At 47.4% G+C, this 25,111-nt stretch overlaps 1 protein-coding gene and 1 long non-coding RNA gene across 3 annotated transcripts in view; one reads left to right on the top strand and one right to left on the bottom strand.

Moving 5' to 3' along the window:
* Positions 1-25,111, top strand: part of Adcy1 (adenylate cyclase 1) — a 128,280-nt gene that overhangs the window by 91,051 nt on the left and 12,118 nt on the right. The window contains exons 12-19 of the mRNA XM_028870541.2: positions 2,568-2,657; positions 3,044-3,297; positions 3,933-4,059; positions 14,145-14,261; positions 15,227-15,373; positions 15,832-15,930; positions 19,893-20,007; positions 22,849-22,973. Of these exons, the coding sequence (XP_028726374.1) occupies positions 2,568-2,657; positions 3,044-3,297; positions 3,933-4,059; positions 14,145-14,261; positions 15,227-15,373; positions 15,832-15,930; positions 19,893-20,007; positions 22,849-22,973 (1,074 nt within the window). The remainder of the gene's footprint in view (positions 1-2,567; positions 2,658-3,043; positions 3,298-3,932; positions 4,060-14,144; positions 14,262-15,226; positions 15,374-15,831; positions 15,931-19,892; positions 20,008-22,848; positions 22,974-25,111) is intronic.
* On the bottom strand, positions 197-5,894 carry LOC119088641. Of its 2 annotated transcripts, none has more exons than XR_005092324.1 (2): positions 5,011-5,894; positions 197-808 (listed from the first exon to the last, which is right to left on the bottom strand). It is a non-coding gene; the product is annotated as an uncharacterized LOC119088641 (long non-coding RNA). The 2 variants fall into 2 exon arrangements; XR_005092325.1 differs by having other exon boundaries at positions 197-803.

The following is a 25,111-nucleotide window of genomic DNA, read 5'->3' as shown; positions in this document are numbered from 1 at the left end:
ATAGTTCTGCTTCTAAATATGTCATGTGATTAGGTTAGATGCGTGAGTTACTCCCATCTGAATGACTTGTTACAAACCTAGAATCTCTTCTGTAGTGGTATAATGTCAGGTGACTCAGTCTTTGGCGCAAGAACTGGGGTGAGAAACCAGGGGCCATTAAGAACCATTGTCTATACCAAATGTGCTAAATGAGTGCTTATTTTGTTAGCTTTTTATTTTGCTATAATTTACATCCTGAATAGAGGTTTTGATAGGTTAACAAACATTTCTAAGGGTTTATGGGAGAATCCCAGTCTTGCCTGTTAATTACTGAAGTTACTTTGCATGGTTTCTGCTTATGTGGCTGTCCTTCTGGCCCTGGACTAGCATGACCTGATGTACTACTTGTATGGGTTGCTAGTTTTGAGTATCTACAGAGTCCTGGAGAAACTTGCAAGATACTGTCACCTCCCTGGCACTGTTAGCAAGTTTCCAGAACTGTTCTGTGGAACCTGCTGCATCATGAAGCTTCTGTAAGACTCATGAATGGTGCCCATTGTTATGCCTAGGCTGTGCAGAGGCTGGGGCCAGACTGGCCTTGGTGAATGGAAGTCTGTGTTGCTGAGTCTTGAGTTCAGTGTTGTGGAGTACACCATGTTCATTTGATGACGAGGTGCTGTTGTGTGCGACCACTTTTGCCAGATAACACCCAGCTCACGATGGGCAGCTCAGGGCTTGTGGTAGCTTAGCAAAGGTCTGACATTCCATTTCTGTCAAGTCCCAGTGTTACCATTGTCAGGGGCTGGGTCAGGTGTTTCCAGGTTCTAGGCTTATCCAAAAATTGAAAATTAAGAGTTTACACAGATCTGTCTGCAAAGAAAGCAAGATTATTTCATTGGCTCAAATCCATAGTTTAGATTCAAAAGGGGTACACTCTCAAGTGGGCCACATGGGAGAGTTCTCAATGTGTCCTTACATGGGGCTTGAGAGAAGGAGGAATTTGGTTACTAAGGATGTCAAGTGGGCAGTTCTCTGTTTTGATTGATAGATTAGGTCATATATATTTACTTTTCCTACAGAGAATGTCCCTTCCTGTAATACATCTGATTTTAATCATATGCATGCCCAATTATACAGAGGTATAAAATGGTAAGTAGGTTAGTTCCTGGAAGATATAGCTTGGTTTATTATACATGCAGGATACTAAAATCTCTCCTCTGCTGGCCTGCCTCCATAGCAGCAGGTCAAGAGCTGCTCTTAGGAGTAGTTACCTGTACAGCATGGCAGGACCTGGCTCCAAGGTCTTTGCTCCTGGACCTGTGTGTGGATCAGATTGGGATCTGTTGGTATCTCTGGATGGATTCCCAACCACACCAAGCCAAGTTGTGACAGAAGCTGGGGACATTCTCTGATGATCAGGGACTTGAAGCTGTGCCTTCCCCAGTGGCAGAGATCAGATCAAGAGGGAAATGTATAGAGAGGCAAGATCAGAAGAGCCCTTGAGCTTCCTACCAAATGGTGCCTCTTCTGTCTGAGGTTAGCTGAGACTAGGCTTCTGGGGACGCACTGTAGTGTCTGGAAACCCAGACCAAAGACCTGCTGGCTACATATGCTGCCCACACCACTCTGTCCAGACCCCAGAATCTATGATCCTGAGATGGTTGTATTGATGGCAGTTTCCCCCAGTTTTTAAGCAAGAAGAGCAACACTCCCAGCTCTGTGGGAAGGATGGCGTAGTCCCAGACCCAGGCTCTGTCTGCATATGTTGTTTTCTATAAGGGACTCTGTATGCATATTGTAATCTATACTCTTGTTTTTAGGACTATGAGCATGAAGAACTTCCTATTTCATCCTTGAAAGTACCTGCTAAATATTTTAGACTGTATTCAAAGTCAATAGATTATGAATAAAATTTCTAGTTACTGAAGAATTCTATTAAACCTGTCTGTGATGACAAACTTTGAGAATATGAGAGAGAGAGAGAGAGAGAGAGAGAGAGAGAGAGAGAGAGAGACAGACAGACAGACAGACAGACACATAGAGAGAGAAAGACAGAGATGGAAAGAGAGAGGAAGGAGGGGTAAATGGAATTCCTGAGGTTGGAGAATGCATTATAACAAAAATGCCCAGTGCTTCTACTCAGTTACTTTTGGTGCCAGTCAATGTGCCTAGGAGAGGGAGATGGGTGGGTGTTTCTCCTTTAAATTTAAATGCTATGTGTGTGTGTGTGTGTGTGTGTGTGTGTGTGTGTCTGTGTCTGTGTCTGTGTCCCTGTGTTCTGAATTTTTTTGGCAAGTTCTTTACATGGGAAATAAATAGATAGAAATAAGGAAAACTTCTGCATAGGAGGATGAAGACCTAATAAGCCTCTAGAAACAGGCAAGACACCCTTCCCATCCTGCCTCGCTTGGATGGCTTGCTGTGACCATCAAGTTACTTCATAATCACAGCGTAGTTTTTAAAGCTTCCCCCACATTCCCCCCCACCCTGTGGATTGCTGAACTTACAATCCAGAGCCTTGCACATGCTAGGCAACACTCTACCACTGAGCTGCATCCCTAGCTCTAAAGTGAGGTTTCTTTGTTCAGTGTTTTCCAGGGTGCCTAACGATCCAGATTCGCACTGTTTTGTGTGTATTCATAGTGGTCTTAATCTACTCAGTAGCTCAAGGATGTGTGGTGAGTGTCACTAACTTTTGGTATGCATGGGGTGGGGGGCTGGAGCAACAGGCTGGAGAAGCTGAGCCAGGAGCTAGGAGACATAGTCGGGGTGGTAGGAGTGGATGGAGCTGTGACACAAGATGGAGTTGCGGGTCTTGGAGACCAGGCAGGAGCTGGGTACTACCTGGTCCACCTTGCTCATCCCCCGCCTTTCCTATAGATAGTCAGGAGCCTTTGCAGGCTGCAGCAGCAGAGGCAGTTTACGCCTGGCTGGTGGTGTCAGAGGCCGGGGAGTGGCTACTGCAGAAGGCTGGGGGATCATTGAGGCTGGGACGCTCCAGTCTTCCCAGGGGCTGCTATACGTGGCCTGGGCCTTCCTAAGCCTTCCTGCCCTTGCTCCCCAGGTGGGCTGCCTGCCCTGGGCCTGGAGCTCTCAGTCCAACAGCTCCCTAGTGGTCCTTGCGGCTGGCGGCCGGCGCACTGTGCTGCCTGCCCTGCCCTGTGAGTCTGCACACCACGCCCTGCTCTGCTGCCTGGTGGGCACCCTTCCACTAGCCATATTCCTGCGGGTGTCCTCCTTGCCAAAGATGATCCTGCTGTCTGGGCTGACCACATCCTACATCCTGGTCCTGGAGCTCAGTGGATACACCAAGGTTGGGTAAGTGTGGTGCCCGGGCGGAATACTCCAGACGGGGTGATATTAATCATCATTCTCCGCGGATAATAGTTTGCATTCATCTCTATTATTCTTGATCATCGCCTCAGTTGTGAACTGTACAGTCATAGCACTCTCTCCCTCCCTCCCTATCTCTTACACACACATACACACACACATGCACGCACGCACGCACGCACACGCACACACACTTGTGCATGTGCACCAATTAGAAAGCCAATGTGAACCAAATATATACAATTTTACTTAGGTTAGTGGCTCCTCCCCCCCCCCCGTTTGTTTTTCAAGACAGGGTTTCTCCGTGTAGTTTTGGTGCCTGTCCTGGATCTCGCTCTGTAGATCAGGCTGGCCTCGAACTCACAGAGATCTGCTTGGCTCTGCCTCCCAAGTGCTGGGATTAAAGGTGTATGCTACTGCCACCCGGCCCATTTCTCCTTTTCAGTCCAGACTCTAGCAAAGCCTCTAACTTTTGGCTGAGATGAGTGTCAGGCCTGGGGTCAGGACCACAAGCTGTAGGCCTCACTACTCAGAGATGGCTCTCTGCCCAGACCTAGGGTTTGATGACCATGTCTTGCCTGGAAACCGACACTGATGGGGTTTCTTCTCCACCTCCCCAGGGGCGGTGCCCTCTCTGGGCGCAGCTATGAGCCAATCATGGCTATCCTGCTATTCTCATGCACACTGGCCCTGCATGCCAGGCAAGTGGATGTTCGACTGCGGCTGGACTACCTCTGGGCAGCACAGGTAAGTTGAGGCCTCTGTCTCCTGGGGCATGAGATGGCCGTGGGGAAGGGTACAGAGACACTCGCTGGCCATGTGACCCGCCAAAGCCCTTGCTCAGTAGAAGAGTTAGAAGGGACATATTCAGGTCTGTCCTTGAGGCTTGGGTTCGAGGATTGGCACCAAGGGCATGGCTGCACAGATGGGTGCAGAGTGCCTGGGCTGGGGACCGCATTTAGAGTGGCTCTGTTGTCAGGCAGTACCTCCCTCGTCCTAGGGCCTCTGTGAGGACTGGATATGGCCAGGATCCCGTCAGGGTCCTTTTAGAAAATGAACATGCCAAACCTCGCTCTGCTCTCCCTGGACCTCGTAATTTTCAGGGTATTGCTGACGGGAGAAGCGGTAGGATCTCTTCTGTGGAGGCTTCAGAGAGTAGCTGTGTGAGCTGGTCTCTGGCCCCGGCTATCTGGGTGCCAGGCGGACTGTCACATTGCCTGTACTTAGCTTTCTGTTCAAGTGTGAGGAAAGTGCTAGCTGAGGGTTGCTTATTTGAGCCCGTGTTCACAAAACCACTTGGGACATGGTGAGGTTTACCAGTGTCCACGGCAGGGCAGAGTGAGACTAACTGGTGCTGGCGTGCGTGCACCTCTGTATATCACCCCCCCACTCCCCCTCCCCACTCCCGAGTCAGGGTTTTTCTGTGTAGCTTTGGAGCCTTTCCTAGAACTCACTCTGTAGTCCAGGCTGGCCTCAAACTCACAGAGATCCACCTGCCTCTGCCTTCCGAGTGCTGGAATTAAAGGCATGCGCTGCCACCCCCCCCCCCCCGCCCACCCCCACTTTCTGTGAATTCCCCCAGGCATCTGAGAATCAAGGTAATTTTAAGCATTTGATCAGCTTGCCCAGGCTCAGCTCCCATCTGCAGAACTTCCAGTGGTCTTCCCAGCAGCAGGTTGTCTCGTGAGCCTTCCTTACCTGAAAGGAGGGAAGAAGGCTAGGGAACCTGAGCCTCGGCAACAGCCAGTCTTCTGATTCGGATGCAACTCGGAACAGCCCTTTGCCTTTAGAGCAGTCGAGTGTGGTTCAGTCATAAGAGCGGTACTGCCCAAGAAATGAAATCTCACCTGAGAAAACGGGTCCTCAGAGGAACCTGCGGGTGTCAGACAGAGCCCAAGCTGGGGTAAGCAGCTGGGCCTGGCTGTTACTGCAGTCTGTGTGACATCTGGTCAGGCTCTGAACCCTTGTGAGCGGTTGTGTGAGGCCAAGCCGGAACATCTTCAGCCCCGGGCCTCGACTGTGCAGCCAGGGCTGAAGGGTCCCAGCTCAGAGCTGGGACTCAGATGCCGGGTGGGTAAGGACAGTTGGGAGGAACCGGTGACTATGATACAGAGGCCCCCTGTGGACACAGGAGTCTTGAGGAAAGCCAGGTGACTGTGGTTGTGGAACCAGCTCTGACCCACTTGGTGGAATGGGAAATCCTGTTGATTTGTCCCTTTTCCTGGGGCTGAGTTGAGCAGCAGGCAGGCTATACAGTGAAAGGACAGAGACTGGTCAATGGCAGCAGGATTGATGAGGGCTAGGTGCGGCATCAAATAGTCCTGGTTGCAGATTCCAACAGCTACATGTAGTACCAGTACTGGCCAAATTCTCCTCTGACCAGCAGTAAAATGGAGTGAGAAACCCAACCCAAATTGCCCAAAATAAGTGCAGTTCCCGTTCTCGGCAAACTGTCCCCAGGCCTGGCGTGGTGAAGCATGCTGTGTTCTCCCAGCTTGCTTGTGCAGATGGCCCTGTCCCTGGGCTGCTGGTCATGAATCCTGTTGGGTGGCCAGTTCTTGCAGCACTTACCATTGACCCGCCCCATCCGGAAGCAGGAACTAAGGAGCCTATTGGTTCATAGCATCTAGATGGGGGGGGTGCTCCTGGTGACGGCATTCGCCAGTTCTTGGAAAGGAGACCTGGCCAGTTGCATTTTGCCCGAGTCACACCAGGTAATGGGAAGATCCTCTATGGTAGCTGTGGTATCGATCGTGGTCTTTGTTGTACTCAATTACCTGTCCACTGTAACCCAGCTGGCTGCCCGCTATGGCCTGCTATGGCCCACTGACCCTGCCATCAGCAAGATCATTGGGTTTCAGATCTCGTAGAGAATATCTACTAGAGAAAAACACACACAGGATGAGGCTGGAAGGCCAGGACACTTGGCACAATGAGGTAGAGGGGGTGGTCTATAAGGTTTGCTAGAGAGGACATCCAGTTGGTTCTACAGTCTAAGCAAGTGGAAATGAGGCCTGGCTATGAATTCCTTCAGGGGGAGGGGTGATCACATCACCCCTTGGGTAGGCATTTTTTCTCATATGGATTGACATGGCCTTTTCTTGGCTTTGATTATTAAATTACAATATTTGTTATTAAATGAGATATTTAAATGGTATCAAATCATGTGATTCTCCAGCCGCACCTCTACCACCACTCATTACATACAGGTTTTCAGGAAGTGCGGGGCACAAATACATCCCCTCAAATGTGGCCCTCATGCATGAGTGTTATGAGGAGAGGGCTACATGCTGACACATTTTTTTTTTCAATAGACAGGTAACAAGAAACGTCACCTTGCTTTCCCGTAACCCCAGCAAAACATGGAACTTTCAGGACTTTGTCTGTTTGCCCTCTGGATATTTAGTCAGGTTGTAGAGACACGAGAGCACCTCAAACTATTGCTTCATTGTCCGGACAAACACTAGCTGGGTTAATTATTTTTAGATACCACGTTGGCCATACAACCATAATAAATAAACAGGCTTTACTTTGCCCTTGGTGAAATTCTCTGGCTCCTCATCTTTATTATTGGCATAATTCTATCTCAACATTATTTTCTCTCTCTCTCTCTCTCTCTCTCTCTCTCTCTCTCTCTCTCTCTCTCTCTCTCTCTCTCTCTCTCTCTTTTGGAGACAGGGTTTCTCTGTGTAGCCCTATCTACCCTGGAACTCTCTCTGTAGACCAGGCTGGCCTCAAACTCAGAGATCCACCTTGCTTCTGCCTCCCAAGTGCTGGGATTAAAGGTGTGCTCCATCATGCCCAGCAACTAACATTATTTTCGTTGAATTAGTAAATATAATCCTTGTGACAAACATCATTCTAATGTTTATGTTCATTTGTATGGATGCTTTTAACTTGTTGGTGTATCAGCAAATGTTTAAGGTGACTCCCCGTCTTGCTGAAGCCATCACTAACTCCGAGGAGGGCTGCCTTGGGGGCTGAATTCCCATCAGCAGACCTCAGTCAGCCCCTGTTGCATCTCTTACGTCACTGCCCAGGTTCTTGAGCATGCTTTCTTTTCTGCACAGGTATAGGAGTAGCATGGACTTTCCATCTTTCCCTGGGACTCTGAAACGCTACAGCATGTATCTCCCTTTTCTTCTGGTTGGCACACGTTTACGTCAGGGCTGTGAGTGGGCGCATGGGGTCACATGATTTCCAATTAGCTCACACTAGGCCCCACTTCTTAAAACTTTATCACTCTCATTACTATGCTGCAAATGATGTATATGTACAGGGGCAGTGAGCGTGCCAAGGCACGTACGTGGAGGTCAGAGGACAGCATTGTGGAGTTGGTTCTCTCCTTCCATCTTTTATCAGCTCTTCTATCAGGCATACGCCGGAAGCATCTTTCCCCACTGAACCATGTCACCAGGCCTGAGCCTCACTCCTTATAGGTCCTACCACCCACCTCTCAACACCACCACACTGAGGACTGAGTGGTGTGCCCCTACACACACACACACACGCACACAAATGTGCACACGCACGCACGCACCCACGCACGCACGCACGCACGCACGCGAACCCTGGGACCAAACCACGTGAGAATCTTCCATTTGTAATAGTTTTCTGGGAGAATGGTAGAATTAGAGTTGTTCTATAAATATTCACTTCACTGGAGTGAAGTCTCTGAACCGGATGCTTTATTTGTTGTCTTATGGGGAGATGTGAAAGTAAAATTCAAGTTTCCTAAAAACATGAGGCCCTCTAGGCCTCCCATTGATTTCTGCAGTGGCTTTAGAAGCTCGATCCTTCCCTGACAACTGCTCTTTGTTGACTTAAAATTGTCCATAGCACCCCTTGATGTTCCTTTAATATTTATGGAGCCTGATTGTATTATTTAATTTCTTGTGATTGGTCACAGCTGAATTCATTGTTATTTTAATTCCCTTTAAAGGTGACTTGAGAAGGACTTTGGTGTTAGAGATGTGTCTCAAGAGTGGCTATAGTGGTTCTGGGAATGCTGGCGTGTGGTGTAATTTCATGTTCATTTGCTCCAAAGTATTCTCTCCATTTCTGCATCCAAAGAGGAGTGTGTTCTTTATTCTGGAAGACTCTACAAAGATCCTGTAGTTAGTAACTTCAAAATTAATTTTACTGTAGGCAGAGAATATACTTTCATGGCTGGAATCCTGTTAACTTTCTTGAGTCTAGCTACACTGACCATGTTTGTGTGTCCCTAAATAGCACGTGTTTCCTGTAGCTGTTCAATGATGTTTTGTAAATCTTGATTGAGTCAGATTTTTCATGGAAAACAGCTCTAGAACAGAAATGAAAGTTCATCAGAACATGATTCTGATCCCTATTCCCAGAAAAATACAAAAAACAAAACAAACGAAAACCCACCAGTTTTGACAGAATAGCTAGAAAGAAAATCAGCATGGTTATGAAGATCAAGTTCTTTGTATTTGGATAGTCAGGCTGGATTGTACTGCAGTAACTAACATGCCCAGCATGTCAGTAGCATTGACTAGCCAAGATTCATTCTTCTTCCTACTACGTGTCTATGCAGGTTAGCTACAGGCCACACCATCACAGTCCTCCGGACAACAGGCTGGGGCCCACCAGCCAAGAGTGCACCATGATCTCCTTTGTCTTTAAGGGAGGCACTTCCACCATCCACTGGTGACCGAAGTCAGTGGAGAATATTAAGAGCATCGACCTCAGAACTTTCAGAGAGCATGGAGAATTCTGGAGTCTACTGTGGGTGGGAGGGCTCACATTGCTCCCAGGCCCCTCTGGTATTACATAAAAGGGAGATTTAGATGGACAGCTGTTTCAGCCCAGTCTGCTTGGTCTGAGCCACCCTGACCTAAGAGGTCGTGACACCATGGAGAGCTGGAGGCCCTATCTGATCTTTGTTCTTATGTTGGGGTCTTTACGTGTACAGAAGGTATGTGTTTTATAGTGTGCTCTAGCTTATGTGACAGTTACCAAACCAAGGAAGGTTTTCGATGAGGCCTTCTCTGGCCTATGCTGGCCAGGACTCACCTGGAGATGTACTTGAAGGGGACCTTATGCAGGTCCCCTGAGACCTGTTGTGAATGCAAACTGTCCTGGGCTCACCCTTCTCTGCCTACTTGGGGAGTTCTCCAGGCTTTATGGGAGCTTATTCCATATGTGTGCCAGAAACCAGACTGTGGGGTGTGTGTGTGTGTGTGTGTGTGTGTGTGTGTGTGTGTGTGTGTACACGTGTGTGTACTTTTTACTTAGCTTACAAATGAGCGATTTCCACAAGGCCGCTTCAAGAATTTTTAGTTTACTAACCTACCCTTTGCCTCTTCATCTCCCCAGTCCGCATTCCCATCCCCACTAAATTAACTCCTATTATTTCCTTGTCTCTTTTTGTGCCCTCTCCCTTGCGAGTTGATGGTACTTGACTTTAGCTTCCTTTGTGCCCTAGTTTGGGTTACAATTGCTATGATAAAATACCATGACCAAAAACAGCTTGGGAAGGAAAGCGTTTATTTGGCTTACACTTCCACATTGTAGTCCATCAATGGAGAAAGTCAATGCAGGAATTCAGGCAAGGCTGGAAGCTGAAGGCAGGAGCTGATGCAGAGGCTGTGGAGGGGTGCTGCTTACTGGCTTGCTCTTCTTATAGAACCCAGGACCACCAGCCCAAGGGTGATATCACTCACTGTAGGCTGGGCCCTCCCCCATCCATCACTAATTAAGAAAATGCTCGATAGCTGGATTTTATGGAGGCATTTTCTCATTGAACTTCCCTCCTTTCAGATGACTCCAGCTTATATCAAAGTGAACATAAGACTAGCCTGCACACTGTACATGAATAGTTCATTTCCCTCTCTGGGCTTGCCCCAGAAGAGGTGGTTCTTAGAGCTAAGGCTGTCTCCAAAGAAACACACTAGATGATTCAGAGGAAGAGGACATCTGAAAGTGCCTTTCCAGGGACTATATGGAAATCAAGTCATGTGTTGTCCTGGTCTTAAAGAGTGAAGTGGTGGCCATACTCTTGGGTACCCTGTGACCCTCGAAGGAATCTCAGTGGAGGATGGGGCAACTGTGTAGGCTGTTCGTTGTGAGGAACACACTGTTTATTTCAGGCACTGTGCTGGGGGTTGGTGGTGTTCTCTGACTGAGAATGTTTTGTCAGAGTGATGGATGAGAGTCACCCCTACACACGTCAGCATCCCAGGGAGGTGCCAGGTTGGGATATCAGTTGTTTTGTTTTGTTCTCTATCCAAAATTACAAGCACACCAGCTCTGACCTTCTTGGAAATGCTTCATCATGGTTGATAGATGTGCCTGGTCAATAAATTCTAAAACGTAACAACCCGAGAAAGGGAACGCCTTTGGAAGAAGTGCTGAGAGCACATTGTGGGAACAGTTCAGTGTGTATCTCATGTGACCTTGCTGACAAGACTAATGTGTGTCACCCAGTAAGCTAGTCCTTAAAAGTCTGAGTTTTCTGACTGTTTAGGAAATCTCAGGAATTTCAGTGGATTTTCATTTGTTAAAAATATAACAATTCCACTTGCTTTATAAAATAACTGCTATAGGAAGGATGGACGTTTGTCAGTCCTTTTGACTTGTGTGTGGAGTAAGATACATGCGACTGTAGGAAGGATAAAGACCCTAAAAGTCCCTAAATCCAAATGCTAGAATAAGCAGAACCCAGAATAAACCTTTCAATACAGTGTGCTGAGCCAGGCCTAATTTTCATTTTAGTGCTTATTTTTTTTTAAACCTTTTTTTAGTCTTTGGAAGTTTCATATACTTGCATAAAGTATATTAATTATAACCATAAAAGGAAGTTTTGACTTCCTTTTAAGAGCATATATTACACTTTTGTGTGGGGCTGGGTACAGTGGCATACACCTTGAATCTCAGCACTTGAGAGGCAGTGGCAGGAGGATCTCTCTGAGTTCAAGGCCAGCCTGGGCTACTTGTGAGCTCCAGGTCAGCCAGGACTATAGAGAGAGACTCTGTCTCAAAAACAAACCAAACCAAACAACTAATAACTCTTTTCTCCCTTCTCCTATCTGCACTGCAACTTTTAATCCTTACCATTCCCCATCTCCTTTCATGTTCTGCTGTCCGCTCTAATTGAACTCCCCCGCCGGGTTGTAGGGTCGTAGATTTCTGGATAGCTCGTTCACTCACCATTTATTTTGGCTAGACCTTCTGCCAGCACCTTACTTTCCTATCTCTTATCCACCTACATGCTTGACTCTTTCCAACTCCAGTGTTTCCCCTCTGTTTCCGTTTTATCTGTATTTTACTATCCTCTCTCCCTTGGCGTCCACTCCAGAAGTCAGGGATTATTAAAACATTTTGTTTTTAAGCGAAGAATATTCAATTACATTGTTGTTTTATTAAAGTATTACTGATTGGAACAATAATTATTTTAGAGAGGATAAATAATGCTGTGCCGTTAATATAACCAAGCTATTATCTTTAAAATATATTTTTCCATCTTAATTCTACCCTTTAAAGGCTTTCCTTTGGGGTGCACTAGTATTCAGCGTGTTAACTATAATTAGTAATACATTTCCTATGGAGAAGAGGGTGTTTGCAATGTTCTGTTGACAGGAACGGTGGATGAAAAGATTGAGGCCGGAAGTCAGAGGCCACTGACCTTTGAGAGAGACCCAGAGCAAGTCACAGACCCACTCATGGGACACTCATTGCCAGAGAACCACATGACAGTGGCTCCGGGCAAAAGCATGCCCAGTCCCCTTACGTTGTTTTTCTTTCCAGGAGAGGTCATGGACTCTGAGCCCCCTTTGGGATTTCCAGTGGCCATGTCGTTCTGTTTGCAGAGTGGGCTCCAGCCTGTGTGGGTGGTGGCGGCCAGTGTCACCTCTGGTTTGACCTGGAGTCTGGGGCCCAGGGCTGTCTTTCTTGTGTGTCTGTGCACTGCAGTCTGCCCCTTTCTATTGGGTTCTGCTAGTTCATTGATCTTGTTTAAAAACAAAAAACCAAAACAAGTCACTTAGGGCCCACTGCACTAGGCTTGGACTTTCACACTACAGTCACAACTCTTTGGCTCAAACCTTCCTCACATTGCTCCTTGAAATCACTACTTCTTGGGTTGACTGGTAGTGTCACAACAGGAAATCTAGCAGCATGTAACCGGTAAAGTCAATTCTAGGGAAAGTAGAGTAGCCTTCCCCAAAGCTTTTGACAAACACAGCCCTAGGAACAGTGGTTCTAAAGATAGATGAAAAGATGCTATAGCACAGAAGTGTGCCTGTCCTGCCCTGTACATCACTGACTCTACCACATGGGAGTGGCCCCTGGATGGCTTCCATGGCAGGCCCCAAACATCAAAGGCACTGCGGTGGCATTTCTACTATACCAAGAGTTTAATGTTCATAAATGCTAACACACATACATAGACTACTTCTCAAGCCAAATCCTTTAGAGAGTCAGGTTTTGTAGCAGAGATATACAACTTCCCTCTCTGAAAACTTCAGCATACTATGGGCCACTGGCCCCCACTGATAGCATCCCTGGAACCTCATGGTGGCCCATGCATAGGACCATCCTTGACCTTTTTTTTTTCCCTAGCTCTGTAGAGCCACAGTTCATGATGAACAGACTATGACTGGCTGTAGTCCTTAGTGCTTCATCCCCTGTTTCTGGTTCAGAGAACATGCACTCACTGGGATGCACTGGATCCACCCCAGACCAATTCTCAAAACATTCCTGTCCCAGTGCTAGTGGGATGTGAGTTCTTGTGGAGGCCACAGAAGCTCTGGCGGGTAATCTGGTGTCCTGGGGAGGTAGGTCTCAGCCACCTGGTGCCGAGTCTTCTGGGCGAGGCAGACTAGAGGCCTGCCTTGGGGCTGGTGCAGTCTCTAGTGGGTACATAAGTTGTCAAGAGGTGTTCAAGAGACAGGAATGGGATTTGGGGAGTAGACCCTGAAAATGGGAGAGCCATTGTCAACCACTGAAAGTTACAGCGAGGGGACAGAGAATCCTTTAATCCTGCGTTAAGGCTCTGGTCCGTGTGTCTGGTGTGAAAGATGAAGAGTATTCATGTGGACCACCCATATATCTAGAGCCCTGCATGGGTGATTAGTGAGATTGAAGCAGCATTCTCCCTCCCCCCCACCATGAGAATTTACTGTAGACACTTGGGGAACAAGGAAAAATCCCTTTACTCTAGCGTGCATCCTGTTCTGGTTAATGCACAAAGAGAAACCAGCCATGAACAGAAACTTTTAACAGAAAGTTTATATAGGCCATAAGCATCAACATTCCACATATAAAGTTATACTTGGGGCAACTAAACAGAGACAGAAAACTTCAAGTCTAGACAATTAGGACAAATTGGAGATTTTTACATAATGATTTTGTCACAGTAATTTTTAATGTAGATCAACATTGTTCTTTTCCAGTAGTTGTTACCTGGGTCATCCTATCTGGCAGAATTACGCTCTTCTTAGTGAGAGAACCAAGATATAGGCATGTTCTTTGATATGGAAATAGGACCTAATTGGCAGTAATCCTGGTGAACAAATCTTAGCAGGAACATGTTCCCAGCAAGCCTGAAGTTCAGCGATGTTAGAGGTACACAATATCTCCTACAGTTCTAACAAGTCTGTGCAGAGTGCTCTTTATTTTCCGGGTAAATTAGAGGCAGCGCTCCTTCAGCTAAAGTCCACTTTGTTTAACTTAATATTTCCTAAGCAAGCTTATTGGTAAATCCTTTATCACCTCAATTTATCACCCCCAGTCTTTCCTATATGGAGGTGTCATGGTGGGAGGGTGAGGACATCGTGCATGCTTGGGATTCATGACCCCGTGACCCCCAGGCTGAAGAGGAGCGGGATGACATGGAGAGAGTAAAGCTGGACAACAAGAGGATCCTCTTCAACCTCCTGCCCGCCCACGTCGCACAGCACTTCCTCATGTCCAATCCCCGGAACATGGTGAGTGGAAGGGTCTCGAGGGGCCTGCTGGGTGACAGGACTTCCCGGTCTGCAGCTGGAAGGCTGGCTCAGCATGGCCCACTCCTGGCCCTCTGCTTCCTCTGCAACTGGAGACCTCTTTGACCTTCAGAATCCCCTGATTTAACTGCTCAGTTCCCTGCCTGGTCTCCCTGCCAGTCCCCCCGGAAATGGATAGGTTCTGGGCCACCAGGCAACTCTGGGGAGCTTAGGTTGACAGGTGTGCATTTCTGCCACTTACTTTCCCTTCAAGTGTGGGCTGGGTGTAGTGTTCGTCACACACCAGAGGAGGAAAGTGGCCTTCAGTGAACCAAATTCGGAGAGGAAAACCTCTTTTTCAAGTTTGGATCGTTTCCAGCCGCTTCCCTAATTTGGGGATAGCATGTACTGAAAAAGCAGAACGTGCTTGTGTGTGTAGCTATCTGTTATGTCTGCTTGAAACATCTGGAGGTTTTCCTTCCCTTGTCTGCAGGGCATGTCTGGTGAGAGCTTCTCACAGCCTTGCCTGCAGCAGTTACTGCAGCCGCCAGCGTAGCACAAGGGAGATGCTCACAAAGGCCAAGCTCATAAGTAAAGAAACCCAGGCTGGCTTTTAAGGTTCTAGGGGCAGGAACAAAGCCTGGAGGTTCAGCCTTAATCTGCCTGCCTGGCCGGCCGGAAGCAACTGCTGGTGTTTCTGTGCCCTCAGCTGACCTTTAGAGCCATGAACCCCCCCCCCCCCATTACCTGCTATTCCCTCACCTCACTAGGCTCAAGGACAAAGCTGACCGCTCAGGACTTGCCCATGCAGTGCAGTGAACGACCTGGAGTCTCCAGTGTTTCTTCCTTCTCTGTAGAACCAACTGTGCCCCTATGGCCGGGCTCGCCCCCCCCCTTCCAAATGCTGCTCCTGTTGCTTGGCCATACCTCGCATGGCATGGTGGGGCTGACCCCTTTGACCTTTGCAGGACCTCTATTACCAGTCCTACTCCCAAGTGGGCGTCATGTTCGCCTCCATCCCCAACTTCAATGACTTCTACATCGAGCTGGACGGCAACAACATGGGGGTTGAGTGTCTACGGCTCCTCAATGAGATCATTGCCGACTTCGATGAGGTGAGGCCATGCAGCAGCATCTCCTTGCAGGGTAGCAGGGATGATTCCTCTTGGACCCAAATCCTGCTTGAGTCTGCTGTGTCTCCATTAGGGTCCAGGACAGCTGTGACAGTTAAGACAGAACATATGGACTCTAAGATAGGGACCAGGGCTGGGCAGCTTCCACTCCGGGTGTACAGGTGGGAACTTCTAGGCCCTTCCCCAACCAGGCTCTGTGCCTTCCCCAGCACTGAAGATCCTCTTCTCCCCAGTGACTATGAGGTTGGCTTCAGGGACGTAGATTGTCCTATGCTTCCTTGATACCTCTTTCATAAGTACTGCGTGACACAAAACGGACCAGAGGAGCTGCTGTGCTACTATTTGATGGCCACCTCCTCTGCTGCCCCCTAGTGGATGATGACTATATGACCACTCTCCAGTGTTCTGTGATGTTTAACAGTTTTGTATTTTAATCAAAGCTCATGGACAAGGACTTTTACAAGGACCTGGAGAAGATTAAGACCATTGGGAGTACCTATATGGCTGCCGTGGGGCTGGCGCCCACAGCAGGAACCAGGGTAAGTAATTCCCAGGCCACTTGCTCAGGCCTGGGCCTAGTTGTATTACAGATGTTTCTGGCACCCTGGGCAAGTCCCCATACTGGGGTTGGTTTCTCTGTGTTGGATTAGGGGAGAAGATCCTAGGCTATCTTGCCATTAGCCAGTTCCTTCTAGATACCCAGCTTTAGGAAAGCCCTCAACCTTAAGCCCTCCTTCCCAGTTACCTCCCTTAGCTCCCAGCCTTGGAATGCTGGAAACTTTTCCCCACAAAGTGGAAACGTGAGAATGAAGTGGGTCTGTCTGCAGCTACCAAGGAGGTTGGTTCAGTGATTACAGTCTCCCAGAGCACAGTCAGCAGGCCATGTGAAGGATGCTAGTCACCTCTGGTCGCTTCCAAAGGACAGAAGCAGGGGGAAGGCTTCCTGACTCATCCCAGGTCACATCCTCACACCAAAGCTAGACAAAGACATCACAAGAAAGGAAAACCACAGATCAGTATTTATTTCTCATAAATGTAAATGCATAAATTCCTCATCAGACGTTATCAAACCGAGTCAAATAGTAAGTAAAATGAATTCTACACAAGGGCCATGGATTTATTCCAGATATATAAGACTGGTGTAACATTCCAAAATGAATTTCTGAAATTCACCCTGTCAACATATGATCCTAAAAATTGATGCAAAAAAAAAAAATCCATTTGCTTCAACACCCGTTCCTGAATAAAAGTTATTAAACTCAGAAAAAAAGGAAACTTCTAGCTGCATAAACAGCATACATAAAACCCCACATCTTAACATTATATCTAATGGAGAAAAACTCCCCAGCCCAAGATCAGAAGCATTGCAAGGATACCCTTCTCACCAGCATTGGTATTAGTATTATCATTAATTTTTAAAGTCAGGATTGTGCTAACTAGTCTAGTTCGGACTTGAACCATCATGTAGCCCAAGTTGGCAAAGAATCCCAATCCTCCTTCCTCCAGCTCCTGACATCTGGGACTGTAGTGTACACCACTATACCCCGTTCTCCCACCACTAATATTTAGCAGGGTTCTGGAAGTTCTAGCTAAGGCCACAAGACAAGAAAAGGAGATAAAACACCTATGTACTTTGAAGGAAGACAGAAAACTATCTTTGTTTGCAGATGACATGATTTTATGTATGTAGAAAACCTGAAAGAACCAATGATGGGTGGGGTGGGGGGATGGGCGAGTGACACTCTTGTAATTAATGAACTAATGAATGAGCATAGGAAGACTGCAGGGTGCAGGGTTCAGATGTAAAAGTCAGTCCTGTGTGGTAGCAATGGACACTTGGTATTTGAAATTACAAACACGACACCGTTTATATTAGCAGTCAAATATAATTCTGGGTATAAATATAGCATGGTATTTGCAAGATCTTTATAAGGCAGACTATTCTGTGTCCCTTCATGGGAAGGATGACTGCTGTCAAGATATCAGTGCTTATAAATTTGATTAATGAAATTCATCCAGTCTCAATCAAAATTGTATCAGGATACCTCATGACATTGACAAACTGAACTTAAAAAATTTATACTGAAAAACAAAGGATCCAGAAGCACCAAGACAGTACTGGAGAACTAACTAGAAAGCTACAGCCATCATGACGGTGTAGTGTACTGGGGGATATTTCAAACTGATTAGTGGAGCAGGATAGAGTGCCCAGAAGGAGACACATATAACTATGCTTAGTTGGTCTCTATTTTTAATATAACAATTGCATATTCATATGCAAAAATACAACTAAGGTAAAGATGTTCTACTTTTCATAAGATTAATTTGAGTCCAGTGATTAACCTAAATGTAAATTAAAAAAAAATCTATAAAATTTCTGGACAATAGCATGGGAGAAAATCTAGATGGTCTTGACTTTGGATGGTTCTTTTTAGATATAACACCCAAAGCATGATCTCTGAAAGAAAGGGTTAGTTAAACTTCATTAAATGAAAAGTTCCTACTCTGTAAGCAGTATTGTTGAGAATGAACAGTCAGTCTGCAGGCTGGGAGAAGATTTTCTTTTCTTTTTTTTTAAAAATTTTATTTATTGTTATATTTTATATATACACCAGAATAAGGAATCTGATCCCATTACAAATGGCAGTGAGCCACCATGTGGGTGCTGGGAATTGAACTCAGGACCTCTGGAGGAGAAATCAATGCTCTTAACCACTGAGCCATCTTTCCAGCCCTGGGAGAAGATTTTCAAGCCACCTATCTGATATTTAAAATTAAAAAAATAAGATTAATAAATAGGAAAAATGCCAACCTAGTTAAAAAGTGGGCAATCTGGATAGGTGTCTCACCAGTGAAGATCCACAGAGGCAAGGAAGCACATAAAAAGAAGGCCTGTATCCTACGTTCTTAGGGAAGAGATGAAAGCTTTGGCGTAGAACTACACTGACCTATTGGAACAGCCTAAGTCCAGAACTCTGGTACCACCAAGTACTGGGAAGGATGAGGGACAGCAGGAACTCTTGTTCCTTACTGGTGGGAAGGCAGAATGTTGTGGCCTATGTGGAGACCGTTCGGCAGCTTCTTACAAAGTCAATTAGACCATTACCACTACCCACATACCCCCACAATTGCAGTCCTTGGTACTTACCAAAATGAGATGCAAACTTACATCCACGCAGACGCCTGTACATAAATAGTCATGGCAGCTTTACCCATCATCATTCAAAAACTGGAAGCAAGCAAAATTCCCTTCATGAGGTGAATAGATAAAGAAATTCTGACACTTCCGTAAAATTAAATAGAAGTATGCAGATGACAAAGAGACACCGTGTGACCTTAAGGTACCGTGTGGCACTGTCTGAAAGAGGCGAAACTACAGAGGCAGAATTAGTGGCTTCTGGATATGGGGTGGAAGGAGGAATGGCCCAGCAGAGCACAGAGGGGTGTTAGGGCAGGGAAGCTATTGTGTGACACTGTACTGGTGGATGCGTGACAGTATACCTTCGTCAAACCTGCAGAATATCCACTATCAAGGGTGAGCTCTAATGTTGACTGTAGCTGTAGGTTGGCGATAATATGCCAGTATTGGCTTACTGACTGTAGCAAATGATGTGCCGCTGGGATGCAAGAATTTAGCACTATTCAGTTGTGTGCAGAGGAGGTCACTACATGGAGACTCTGTCATCTGCTCAGTTGCATATAAATTAAAGTTCTTTAAAAAATAAAGCCTGTTTGCCAGGCAGTGGTGATGCACGCCTTTAATCCCAGCACTCGGGAGGCAGAGGCAGGCGGATCTCTGTGAGTTTGAGGCCAGCCTGGTCTACAAAGCAAGTTTCAGGAAAGGCACAAAAAGCTACACAGGGAAACCCTGTCTCAAAAAACAGAACAAACAAACAAACAAACAAATAAATAAATAAATAAAATAAAATAAAATAAAGCCTGTTCAATGTTGTTTTAAGAACATTAGTTCCCTGATACTGAAGACAATAAGTCTCCTGGATAAATACAATTTAGAAACCTTTGTGGCCATCACTGTTTTACAAATGAAAGGGACTTGGTTGCCCAGGCACACTCACACATATGCAGTTTCAGTCTCCAGGAAGGGAATTGGCGCTCCTCGCCGACGTATATCTAAGGTCTTTGTTTGGCTTGTCTGCAACATGTATTGATAGCACTGTCCAAATAAGCATCTGGGCACCTAACACCCCGGTCCCAGGAGCTGTTCCCTATACCTCCAGAGAGGCGTGGTCTGGACTAGCATGGCGTTGGGTGGTTTCTGCCTGGGTCTGGCAGAAGCCATAGTTTGGGCACTATCCTGAGCTCTCTACCTGTAGAATAAGAGAATCAGTGTGTTCCCAGCCAGGTACCAAGAGCACTTGCTATTTCCAGGGCTGCTGTGTTTTGTAGGAATTAAGTCCCAGCCCCAGGACCTGTCCAGGTGGTCCCCGATGCCCTCCTGTGTTGGCACTCACCCCACACACTTCTGTCTCTTCGTGCCTAGGCTAAGAAGTCCATCTCTTCCCACCTGAGCACGCTGGCAGACTTTGCCATCGATATGTTTGATGTCCTGGATGAGATCAACTACCAGTCCTACAACGACTTTGTTCTCCGAGTCGGTAGGTGACTCTGGACTCGTCTCTGTCACTGATGGGAGATGCTGGGAGCAGAGTCAGTGTAGGCCTGTGGCATCACAAGCGAGGGGCCGCGCTGGTCAGGAGCACATGGGGACAGCATTGTCTCTGAAGGGGGCTTGTGGAAGCGCACTGCTGTAGAAAGGGATTTAGGAGTAAGGACTCGTTATGCAGCTCAAGAGACGCAGTAAGCCTCTTCATTCACTGCCGCAGTCACTCAGTATTCTTCGTCACCTGGGCACAGGCCCCTCCATCACCACCCTGGTCACTAGCTAAGGCATGCAGGTCCCTTTGAAAACAGGTTTTGGAAGGGAGCCAGCAGCAGGGCCCCGGCAGTTCCTTCCTCGGCTGTAACTTAAGAGGGGAAACTGTTTGGTACCCAGGGCCTTTTCTCCTGTTTACCAAACCCTGTTAGTAATTTGGCTTTGGGGGCTGGAAGATGGCTCAGTGGTTAAGAGCGCTGGCTGCTCTTCCAGAGGTTCAGAGTTTGATTCACAGCAATACGTGGTGGCTCACAACCATCTATAGTAGGATCTGATGCCCTCTTCTGACGGGCAGGCGTACATGCAGATAAGAGCACCCATACACATAAAAGAAATACATCTAAAAATCAGAAAGAAATTCAGCTCTCACCTGAGATGTAGACTGTCAGAAAAACTCTTGCTCATCTAGAATCCAGTTAAGTTAGAGTTAGATAATTTCTCTTCTTACCTCTCTCTCTCTCTTTATATCCCAGACCTCCCTCCTCCCTGTCTTGTTTGGTCTACAGTGAACTGGAGGTCTATGGCCACTTTGCAATGCAAACGTCCAGTAGCCCTAAAAATGGCGCTTGATTGTGCTTGGGCGCAAGGGTGATGGGAGGTGACTGGCTTCACAGCAGGTGGTGTGTCAGTGACCTTAGAAGTAAGCTGTTTCAACAAGGTGTCCCCTGAGGACACGGGCAGAGCAGCCCTGGCTTTTCCTGGGACCAGTCTCCTCCCGGGCCTCAGGCTCAGTGCAAATGCTAATATGACAAGGTACAGACTGGATATGTTGGAAATTCCTCTGTCCCGGCCCTGGCCCCTGGGTTGGTCCCACAGGGAGATTGGATGATAGTCCCTTATGGCTCTACTTCCAAGCTGGTCAGCCCCTACCCTGGTTCCCCTACCTGGGTATAGGTGGCCGAGATTCACAAAGGTAGCTCCTAGAATCCTATCAGCCATTTGAGAAGTGGCCCAGGGTTGTCCTCCAGGGCCACCAGGCTTGTGCCTGTGGTGACTTCAGAGGAAGTTCAGAAACATTGCCTCACACACCCAGATAGACAGGCAGGAAGTGGCATCCATGCAGACCAGGCAGTGGCAGGGGTAGCTACCTGCAGGCTGTCACGAGAGTACACCAGATGTCCCACTAAGGCCAGGCCAGGCCGGGATGGCACAGAGCATTTACAGGGAAAGAAACCCACCCAGAGAAGGTGAGCACTTTGCCAGAGTTCTCACAAATGGTAACTCTGACTTCAGTGTACCTGGACCAGAGGAGATGCTGTGGAGCCGTGCAGGTCCTTGAGGCCAACTGGACCCTGACCTGTGGAAAGAGATGGGGTTCATGACCTCCTCTCTGGACATCTGAATTTGTACTTGGTGCTAGGGCCCCTACTCTGAGCAATATCCTAGGAAGCTACTACTATGTTCGGGGACAGAGGAGATGTACCTGGAGGTAAGGCACACTGTGACATAAAAGCCAGGCTTCCTGGTAGCTCCAGAGCAGGACTCTGCACAAGGTACAAAGTGGCAGTGATGGCGAAATATGTCCTTCTAGTGAGAATCCACTCCACACAGGAAGAAGAAGGAGGAGAAAGATCTTTGATGATAACATGTGTCTAGCTCTGGCTAATGCCCAAAGAGGAGCTAGTGAGGAATAGAAGATTTTTTCCCCTAGCTTACATAGACCTTAGGCTTGTGCATTTCTTTTTTTTTTTTGGTTTTTCGAGGCAGGGTTTCTCTGTGTAGCTTTGCGCCTTTCCTGGAACTCACTTGGTAGCCCAGGCTGGCCTCGAACTCACAGAGATCCACCTGCCTCTGCCTCCCGAGTGCTGGGATTAAAGGCGTGCGCCACCACTGCCCGGCCAGAATTCTTTCTTAACTATACCAGTGTTGTTCTTTTCAAATAGTTACCCTGGTTCATCTTGCCCACTTGGCAGAGTTAGGCTTTTCTTGATAAGATCATCACAGGGGATTTAATGGAACACCAGGGCTTAAATGTGGTTGTGACCCCAGACTCTGCACCCTTGAGCTGCCCTTAGAGGCATGCTCTTTGATATGGGGATGGGCCTAATGGCTGGGTTGTCTCCTTCTGTTATGGGGATGGAGCCTAATTAGAGGTCAATCTTGGTGAGCAAACCTGACCAGAAATTTTCTCAGCAACTCTAAGCGGCAACTGAGGTACCAACATCTCTTCCTGGAGTTTCTAACAAGCCAGTTCGCACACTACTCACCTTCTAAGTAAGTTTATTAGTTAAAGCCTTTTTAGCGTCAATTTTACTACTTCAGGCTGGGGCTTTTCCTTGGGATTAGGAACTGCTTTGATGGCCAGTGCTGCTGTTGGTATGGTAGCAGATGCTGGGTGGGCAGCCCTTTGGCCTACCTGGGGAAGTCTGGACTGGTTTGGACTGGTTTGGATTGCTACCACATGTGTTAGGCTGGAGGTCCCCTTTAGAAAGGAGGCTGGCTCTCTGTGGCCCTCAAACCGAGACTGAAGGGCATGCCTTTTCACAAGGAACAGCATCAGTGCCCAGGCTGCCCGATGACACTCTTCCGGCTGCCCACAGGCCATTCTGTGGCTATTTTCCAGGCATCAACGTTGGCCCTGTGGTGGCTGGAGTGATCGGCGCTCGCAGGCCCCAGTACGACATCTGGGGAAACACAGTCAATGTGGCCAGTCGGATGGACAGCACTGGGGTCCAGGGCAGAATCCAGGTAAATCATCCAGAAATCTCAAAGACACGGGGACCCATTCAGCTGGTAAGGACATTGAGGCATCAAGGATCCTGGGGTCTGTGGCCAGTGAGTGGCAGGGCAGATCAAGCTGAGAATCCTGGTGTCTGCTGGGGACCTGGACGACACTGTTAAGCCTGACTGATTGCTTTTGCTGTTTGATTTTTCTATGCAGCCACTCCTGAGTGAGCAGATGTAAACGTGAGGATCCCAGTAAATCAGGGGGCACTAAGTAGCCTGACAGTCTGGCTTACCCCCCCCCCAACTTTATATCCCAGACCTCCCTTCTCCCAGTCTCCTTTGGGCTACAGTTAACTGGAGGTTTATGGCCACTTTGCAATGCAAACGTCCAGTATCCCTAAAGTGCTCTCCCTTGTTTCAAAATCATGGTCACAGTTGGGCTTGGTGGTACACACCTTAATCCCAGCACTCGGGAGGCAGAGGTAGATGGATCTCTGTGAGTTCAAGGCCAGCTTGGTCTACAGAGGGAGTTCCTGGACAGCCAGTGCTATATTGTAAGATGCTGTTTCAAAAGCAACAAACAAACAAACAACCAGGGTCACTATTCAGCTGCTGTAGGAGCATAGGAGGGAAGAGATGTTTCTCCTATGTTTGAAGAGGAGGATGGTGAACACGCCCTTGTCTGAGGAGCTTCACTCAGGACAAGACTCAGTGGCTATGATATCTTCTAGGAGCCACTGAAAGGTGGGCTTATGATCCTCATCACTGTGGGGATAGTCCAGCTTTTAGTATTTCCCCTTAGAATAACAGGAGACCTGCCATTTAGATGTAGCTCTGTTTGGTTGCATAAAGCAACCTATAAACCTATAAATGGTGCCTTGGCCTCTTGCCGCTTACCAAAAACTGCAGCCTTCCAGGGTTTTGGAGGGACATTCTTATTATTCTGGTGCATTCTTCCTGGTTTCAGGACCTGTAGGAAGCAGACACTGAACCCAGGACACTTGAGAGGCAGTGCAGGTCCCCTGCTGTGACAAGGCCACTGTTACAGAGAGGGTTTTCTGACTCTGTAGTTACGGTTTGTGTCCTACTGGGCATTGATCCTTCAGCTTACCACAAAGTTTCCATCATCCCACAGCACCCTGAGGTACAAGCATGTGACCCAGCTTCTAGTTCCAGCACCAAGTTCCAGTGCCCCTTAGCAGCTCTGCATTTTTTGCATTGACGACATGTCTTTTGATTTTTTTTTCAGATTTCTTTTATTGTGGTAAAATACACATAAAATGCACTGTCTTCAGCATTGACAGGCATAACTTTGTGTGCCGAGGAGCATCCTCATAGTGGTACAGCTACCACTGCTGTCCTGTCTAGGACATGGAGTCTGCTGTCACCTCGGAGAGTATGCTTACACTCCCCTCCAGCCTTCCCTGGACCAGTCATTGCCAAGGGAGGCTTCCCCCTTTTGTTACTGTAGCAAGATGTCCTAGCAAAAGCGACTCACTAGAAAAAGGGTTTCTCTTAGCTCAAGGCTGTTCTAGGTACAGCCCATCAGGACAGAAGTCAGGCCAGCAGGAACTTGATGGCACTGCGTGTCTGCAGTCCAAAGAGCAATGGTGTATGCATGCTGGGGCTCGGCTCTATTTCTCCGCGTACACAGCCCAGGCCCCACCTACAATTAAGATGGGTCTTCCCATATCAATTAACATCCTCAATTAATCTCCCACAGGCAATTCCCAGAGACCCTCTTCCCAAGGATTCTAGACTCTGTCCAGTTGACCATACTAAACGTCACACTACTGGCATCCCTTGTCAACTCGAGGCTCAAACACAAATCCTTTCTGAGCCACAGCCTTCCACTCCTTGGTCCCATAGGCGCAAGACCATGTTAAAATGTATTCCAGCCAAAATAAAAGTCTTCCATAGTCATTAGTGGCAACAACAGTGTAAAAGTCCAAATATCACATTTCAAAAGTTACACCCTTCCAGCATGTACTGACACAGAGTAAACATGCCTCTTCGAAAATGGAAGAAGCAGGGTATAGCAAGAAATAGTTGTTCCAAAGCAAAACCAAAATCCAGCAGGGCCAACGCTAAATCCTATATTGAGTATTTAAGGTTCATAATGTAATCAGCTGGGCCCCTAAATGTGTGGGTAGACCTCC

This window comes from Peromyscus leucopus, chromosome 10 (assembly GCF_004664715.2).
Source record: "Peromyscus leucopus breed LL Stock chromosome 10, UCI_PerLeu_2.1, whole genome shotgun sequence".
Taxonomy (NCBI): Eukaryota; Metazoa; Chordata; class Mammalia; order Rodentia; family Cricetidae; genus Peromyscus; species Peromyscus leucopus.
This window is presented reverse-complemented; position numbering and strand designations above follow the sequence as displayed.